Source organism: Doryrhamphus excisus, chromosome 4 (genome assembly GCF_030265055.1).
Source record: "Doryrhamphus excisus isolate RoL2022-K1 chromosome 4, RoL_Dexc_1.0, whole genome shotgun sequence".
Lineage (NCBI taxonomy): Eukaryota > Metazoa > Chordata > Actinopteri > Syngnathiformes > Syngnathidae > Doryrhamphus > Doryrhamphus excisus.
Window position 1 is genome coordinate 15,025,195 of NC_080469.1, and position 8,402 is coordinate 15,033,596.

The 8,402-nt window shown below is 41.6% G+C and overlaps 1 protein-coding gene across 1 annotated transcript; it reads right to left on the bottom strand.

Moving 5' to 3' along the window:
* Positions 1 to 1,398: 1,398 nt before the first annotated feature.
* Positions 1,399 to 2,265, bottom strand: LOC131127765 (G-protein coupled receptor 183-like). Its single transcript, XM_058069990.1, has one exon. It carries the CDS (start codon positions 2,263 to 2,265, stop codon positions 1,399 to 1,401), a length of 867 nt encoding a protein of 288 aa, XP_057925973.1.
* Positions 2,266 to 8,402: the final 6,137 nt, after the last annotated feature.

Here is an 8,402-nt window from a genome sequence, read left to right on the forward strand (position 1 = left end):
TAAAATAATTAATAAGAATTGTATTAATACGTGCTTTATTGTGTTTGGACTTCAAATGACATTGATAAGTTACAACATTTTTCCCATTGAAATTAATACATTTAAAATTTGGATTTCTATGTATAATAATAATTATTCACATGGAAATCAATATATAAAATATCATGGACCTGGATCATCTCAAACATTTGTGCAAAATCCATAATAATAATAATAATGCTATACAATATTCTCCTTTATTAAAACGTAATTATGTTAGCAAATAGAAAGTAGACTGCACAGTACATCATTTCAACAATTTCCACACATGTCTATACAATTAAAAAGTTCACTAATAGTGTGAGTAACAAGTTGAAAATATTAGTCACTGTTTTTTCATTTTTTTTCATTTTTGGAGTGTGTCATATTGTTTTGGGGCTAATTCAGATGACTTAAAAACACACATTGTATGAAACAAAGTCAAACTATGGTCTTTAATAATGTTTGAAACAAACAATACACAAAGTAATATACAAAGTAATTCAGAGTATCTGTTGATACCACTTGATTTAATACATAAATGCAATGTAAAAAATGTAATTAATTGATTGAGATACACTTTCTAAGTTGCTAACTTTATTTTTTAAGTTATGTTCAAATAATAATGTTGGCTATTACATGAACTTAATTTAGCATGTCATATACACTCATTTCATTGTTGGTAAGCTTAAAACTAAATTCAAGTTGCCATGACTTAATAAAATTAGCTTGGTAACAATATATACACATACATATATATACATATATATATATATATATATATATATATATATATATATATATATATATATATATATATATATATATATATATATATATATATACATACATACATATATACATATGAAGTTACTGCTACTTAAAAAGCTGTGTGCATTGTTATTATAATTAAGTAGACAACAAATTACACTAATTTGAATAAAATGATTAAGTCAGTTGACTTAACATATTTCTTTGAGTTACAAACTTAAAAACTTGTCCCTTTTAATTATTACAATTATTCAGTAAGCATTACTTAAAATGAGCTTTGAGTGAAGAGGAAAAGCTAATTTGTGCAATGCAATATTGTTTGTTGGTTCAAAGCAATTTCAAATTAAGTTGTCATAACTAAGAAAGACTAATGGAAATTGTTGCGTTGATTTTTTTTTAGAGGCTAAACATTTATTTTTTGAGTGTACAACATCTGAATTTGAATAAGCATATTTTTGGAATTATTAAACAAGAAAAAAGATCATACCAGCATCTTTGATTTTCATCTTTTTGTAGCTCCATTGCAGTTGAAATCAATTCTAAAACAGAGAAAATAAAAGTGACTTATACAGGTCATTGTGACGCAATTATAACACAGTTGTATTTCTGTTACCTGGCCCTCCGTCTGGGGCACACCCTCCGCCACACGACCCTCCACACGGCCCCTCGTAGAGCCGGACTCCCCCAGATGTACAGAGCTGGGGTGACCAGCGCGTTGAGGCGGGCCATGATGGCAAACAGGTTGGTGGCCTCATTCCTGAACCTGAGCCCAGTCCTGGTGAGCTGCCTGACGATGATGTTGACAAAGGAGGGGCACCACAGGGCCAGGAAGCAGATGACCACGAAGACGATGATGCGTAGAGACTCCTTCTTGTTGTCCCTCTCGGCGCTAGGGGGTTCTCTGGCCAGGTGGTTCCTGGCGATAATGTACAGTTTGATGGTCATTAGCACCTTGATGAGCACTATGATCTGCAGAGTCATCACCCCGAAGGCGTTAATCTGGGCCGCCTTGGAGATGGGCACCATGTTCTGGACGGTGAGAATGGAGTAGGTGTAGATCCAGCAGAAGGCGCACACTCCGATGACCAGCGACCTGCTGATGTAGCGGTTGTAGAAGAAGGGGTGGCACACGGCCAGGTAGCGGTCGAACTGGGCGAAAAGGAAGGTCAGCACGTTGACACCCAGGAAGGACGGAAGGATGTAGAAGGTCCCGTTCCTGGACGGGTAGCCCTCTTGGACGTCGAAGAGGCCCAGGTAGTAGACTGAGAAGCCCGTCAGGGTGTCGCTGACGCTGGTGTTGAGCATGAAGATGAAGCGGTTCTGGACGCGCAGGGAGCGGCTGAAGGCGATGCCCACCACCACCGAGCCGGCCACCGGAAACGCGGTGGTGGCGAACAAGATGTGGAAGATGAAAATGAAGAAGTCGCCCGGCGTGTCAAAATCAACTGACAGAGAGATGGTGCCATTCAGGAGCATATTGGCGTTCCCGCCAAATAGAGTCGCTTTCCCCGTTTTTAAAGCCTGCATTACAACCCCGTGGGGGTGTTTTGTCTTGGGGTGAAGTGAAGCGTGAAGCATGGACTTGCTAATTGAGTCTAATTGACACCGTGTCAAAAATACTACACCATTTGATCAGGCCTTGAGACATGCTCTTTTAATGAATACTTTAAAGTGCAAAACAACAAAATATAACTCATAAGTACGTTGTCTGTAACTCATATAACTCATAAGTCTGCATCGATGGAAATGTTTGAAAAGTTTTTAACAAAGTCCTGGCGCCAAACCTCACCGGGCACTTCTTCTTTTCGCCAGTAGAGGGCACACTAGATCAACGAAAAGTATATTCACTCATCCATTCATTTTCTACCGCTTATCCTCACGAGGGTCGAGGGGGGTGCTGGAGCCTATCCCAGCTGTTTACGGGCGAGAGGCGGGGCACACCCTGGACTGGTCGCCAGCTAATCACAGGGCACATATAGACAAACAACCATTCACACTCACATTCATACCTATGGACAATTTGGAGTCACCAATTAACCTAGCATGTTTTTGGAATGTGGGAGGAAACCGGAGTACCCGGAGAAAACCCACGCATGCACGGGGAGAACATGCAAACTCCACACAGAAATGGCTGAGGGTGGAATTGAACACTAGTCTCCTAGCTGGAGTTTGCATGTTCTCCCCATGCATACACCGTGTACTCCGGTTTCCTCCCACATTCCAAAAACATGCTAGGTTAATTGGCGACTCCAAATTATCCATAGGTATGAATGTGAGTGTGAATGGTTGTTTGTCTATATGTGCCCTGTAATTGGCTGGCGACCAGTCCAGGGTGTACCCTGCCTCTTGCCCGAAGACAGCTGGGATAGGCTCCAGTGCGCCCGCGACCCTTGTGAGAATAAGCGGTAGAAAATGAATGAATGAATGGTTTGGTCATGCCTTAGAGCACAGACCACTGATGGTGGTTGTCAGGGAGATACAATGTTGCCTAATACTAAAATAAAGAATACATAATGGTTGCAAACAGTCTCTTTAAGTTATATCGGCCATTTTAGTGTAGCCCTCAGAGAACATATGACTTGGGCCTCCTGTACTTGATACTTGCCGTATCTTGCTGTTCCGTTGTGTTTCCAGCTATTCAGACAATTATCTAAACTAGTGTTACACTAAGTATATCCCAAGATTTCTAATACTGTCCCTTGTGAAGATGGATGTCATCCTCCATGAAACAGGAAGTAGCCCACTAACACAAACACGCTACACACTGACATTGTAGTTATATATGGTTTTAAAGTATTGCTAAGATAACACAAGGTGGTGTGAGAAAGTGTTTGCCCTCTTCCTGATTATTTTTTTTCCCCATGTTTGTCACACTTAATAACCGCAATCAAATGTTTGCAATCACCTGCCAAAGTCTCTTACAGCACTGTGGAGGAATTTTGGCCCACTCATCTTTGCAGAATTGTTGTAATTCAGCCACATTGAAGGTTTTTTAAGGTCATACCACAGCATTTCAATAGGATTCAGGTCCCAAGTCTTCATTTTGTTTTTCTCCAGCCATTCAGAGATGGACTTTCTGGTGTGTTTTGGGTCATTGTCCTGCTGCATAACCCAAGTTGGTTTCATCTTGAGGTCACCAACAGATGGCCAGACATTCTCCTTCAAGATTTTTTGGTAGACAACCTAATGTATGGTTCCATTTATCACAGAAAGTCTAAAGCAGGTCCTAAAGCAGCAAAACAGCCCAGACCATCACACTACCACCACTCTATTTTACTGTTGGTATGACGTTCTTTTTCTGAAATGCAACATTACTTTTATGACAGATATAATGGACCACACAGTTAAACTTTTGTCTCGTCAGCCCACAGAGCATTTTGCCAAAGGTCTTTGTGGACCATCAAGTTATTTTCGGACAAAATTGAGACAGCCTTACTGTTCTTTTTGCTCAGCAGTGGTTTTCGCCTTGGAACTTTGCCATGCAGGCCCTTTTTGCCCAGTCTCTTTCTTATGGTGGAGTCATGACCACTGACTTTATCCGACTTAAGTGTGGTGGCCTGCAGTTCTTTGCATGTTGTTGTGGGGTCTTTTGTGACCTCTTGGATGAGTTCTGAGAGAACTTTAGTCGGCCAGCCACTTCTGCGAAGTTCCATTGTTTCGTGTTTTTGCCATTTGTGAATAATGGCTCTCACTATGGTCCTCTCGAGTCCCAAAGCCTAGCTTATATAGCTTCATTACCTTTACCTCCACACGCACTCTAAGCATTGGCTCTCCACAGGGCCGTGTTCTGAGCCCCTTGCTGTACTGTGTCTACACCTAAAACTGCAGTCCGGCCCACAGGAACAATATTGTCATTAAATTTGCGGATGACACCACAGTGGTCGGGCTGATCTCAAACGGAGATGAGACAGCCTACAAAGAGGAGGTTCAGAGACTCACAACCTGTTACTCTAAAAATAACATGACTCTGAATACCAGGAAGACTAAAGAGATAATGGAGAGCATGTGGAGAGGGTCCATGACTTCAGATTCTTGGGAGTCCAGATCTTCGGTGATTTGACCTGGACGCAAAACACCTCAGCCATCATCAAAAAGGCTTAGCAGCAGTTACACGTCCTGAGAGTACTCAGGAAAAACAACATGGCCCAGAAACTTCTGCTGGCCTTCTACCGCTCCTCCATCGAGAGCCTGCTGACGTACTGCCTAACCATCTGGCATGGGAGTTGCACTGCTGCAGACAGAGAGTGGCTGCACAGGACAGCCAAAGCAGCACAGAGGACCATTGGCTGCCCTCTCCCCTCCCTGGCAGACCTCTACAACTCCCGGTGCGTCAGCAGAGCTCTCAGGATCATCAAGGACTCCTCTCACCCTGCCGCACAATTGTTTCAGCGACTACCTTCTGGGAGGTCATACAGATGTATCAGGGCACGGACAAACAGACTAAAAACTGTTTCTTTCCTCGAGCCATCATCTCCCTCACCAAGATGTAACCATGTAACAAAGGCAACCAATCGTCCTCCACAATGTAGACCAGGGGTCTCAAACTCAATTTACCTGGGGGCCACTGGAGCTAGGGTCTGGGCAAGGCTGGGCCGCATCAGGTTTTCAAAAAAAAACCCTGCATTTATTAAAAACAGAAAAATATACAAACTTTTTCAGTGCTTTGGTTCCGATTTTCTACAATAAAAGCTCTGATAAAACATTCCACTGTTCTCAAATATCTTAATTTTTATTTTTCTGCACAAAATATGACGAAAAATAAATAAACAAATCAAGAATAAAGATCAATCAATCAGTAATAAATAAATATAAATAATAATAATAAAACAGCAAATAATAAAAACTTAAGAATTATTAGAGCCCTGTAGACATGACAAAACACGACTATAGTCACATTTATACTTTTTTTATTTACAACATATTGCGCAACTGCAGGGTCTTGAGACACATGCTAACTCGCAAACTAGAGAGCTAGCGACCTAAACGGTAGCCTTCAAGTTATTTCCTTTAAACTTAAATAGCCAAAAACTTACCACTTCCACACGGATAGGGAGGATAACTATTAACAGTTATTTAACCTTTAACATGAACATGAATCAAATGTAATATTTTTTTCTGGGTACATGATACCATACAGCATCCATATCAAACTTGTGCGGGCCGCACTAACATTAAACTTTCATATCAAGGTGGGGGCCTCAAACTAGTGTCCTGCGGGCCACATTTGGCCCACGGGCCGCGTGTTTGAGACCTTCATTATTTATTATTTATTCTTCTAATTCTTCTATTTATTCTTCATTTATTCTTTTAATTTCTGATTTCTATATTTTGTACTGTCATACTGTTTTGCCCTGAAAATGGTGCTGCTGCAATTTCATTCTGCTATATGTATTATTATACTGATTCTGATTCTGAGTTGTGTTTTAACCAGGGGGAAATCACTTTTCCCATACAGGGCCACAGGTTTGTATTTTTTTCTCCCCTAATAGTAATAAGTTTTATCTAAAAACTGCAGTTTGTGTTCAGTTGTGTTGTCATTGACTAATATTTACATTTGCTTAATGATCTCATTTAAGTGTGACAAATACTGTATGCAAAAAAATAAGAAACCAGAAAGGAGGGGAAACCCTTTTTCCACACCACTGTATGTAATAGTGACTGAAAACCTTTGCACATTGCCTATAGTGAATGTTATTCACAATAAAGGTAATTAAATGAAAACATATTGAGGGTTTCAACTGATTGCAATACAAAAATATTTATTCCATTTTACATCAACTTAATGTTAACTCTTAATGTTTAACAAAGTGGAACAGGTAAACATGCTTATCTAATACATGACATGTTTACGGTACATTCAACATATTACATGTTAACCATACATGATATGACATGAAACAAACAGGTGCCCTTATCCCCATTAGGGCATGTGCCACTGGGTGTTATTCTCACTTCACTGACAACTAAACAAGCCCCCCCGCCCCTCCCTTAAAGGTTTGACTGCTTTCCTTCATAAAACGAAGGTAGCGTACTCTTCCTTCACACCAACAGGTGCCGAGTCAGATCACACAGGCGCGTCATGAAGACTCTGATTCGCTCTGATGACTAACACCAGCCAGGGTTTGTCCCTCTTGTTGCCCCCCACCCACGCCGGAAACGTGCTCATGCTGCTCTTTAACATCCTGCTGGCTACGGCCATCATCTTCCTCAACCTTTCCGTGCTGGTGGCCATCCTCCTGAACCGAAGCCTGCGCTCTGAGAACCGCTTCATGTACATGCTGAGCACCTGCTTCAGTGACATATGCACCGGTGTGTCCTACTACTACGTGGGGGTGTTTGATATCAAGGACAGATTCGACTCCCCTACCTGGACCCACTACATTGTTCACACCTTCCTGGGCTTGTCATACATGGCCATCCTGGCCGCTCAGGCAGACCGCTACCACGCCGTGGTGTCACCCCTTAAGTACTCGCAGCGTATGACTCTGAACAGAACCTTACTGGTCATCTGCGCCTACTGGCTCTACGCCTTCTTCATCATTGCCCTCCACAATCTGGTCACCAGGGGGACAGCCAGACAAATCACCAACATAGGCACCTTTATAGGCAACATTTTCACCATCGTCATCATGATCGGGCTCAACATCCGCCTGTTCATCATCGCCAGGGTCCAGCTGAGTAGGGATCAGAATTCCAGAGAAAATGACGGGAAGCGAGCTTCAGTCAATCTCATTCTGGTGGTGGCGGCCTTCTATCTGGGCACCTGGACGCCCATTTTTTGTCACGTACTGGCATGTAACTTTTCTACTGTTAAGTGTTTCACCTTTAGGAATGAAGGCACTGACCCCACTCGCATTTTTCCACGGGTCAACGCTGCCCTGACTCCGGTGCTGTACATCCGAGGGTGTGCTCCACTAAAAGCCATGCTGTTCACACGAGTGTGGAGACCCTGCTGCAGAAGTAGGTTTGTTAACAGTATACTGAACAATGTATGGACGGGTACACCTGCACAATTGATGAAGCTGTATTACTGTCGAACTGTAGAGCTACTACTTCAATGACTTCATTTACTGTGGCAACACAAGAGGGGCCAATGATTAAGAACAGCTCAAATCAGTGTTATGCAAATTGCCATTAGCAGGTGTACCCAATGTTACAGTTCCATGTGCATGAATACAATATTTTGATATTATTCAACTGGCTATGATAAAATGACAATAATGTCACTCTCTTTTTTCTTCTGCTTGACCTCATTAGTGTCGCGTGTCTGAAGTCTACACCGTGGAAGATTCACCACTCAATCACAGGACACTTAGCAAAAAATATAAACAACCATTAATGCTCACATTCACATCTATTGACAATTTAAACTCTAGTTTTGGAATGTAAATGGTAAGCACAGCACCTGGAGAAATACAAAATTCCACATGGAAACCTGGGTCTCCTGACTGTGAGGCTAACACAATCACCACAACACCACTGTGCCTATTCTGTCTTAACGTAACATGTTTGCTGCTTTATGTATTTTGCTAAATAAAAAATATTTATTTATTTTAGATTGCATGGATGTCCTGATATCTTAGTTGAATAAACAAACTGCACTGCTTTAAATA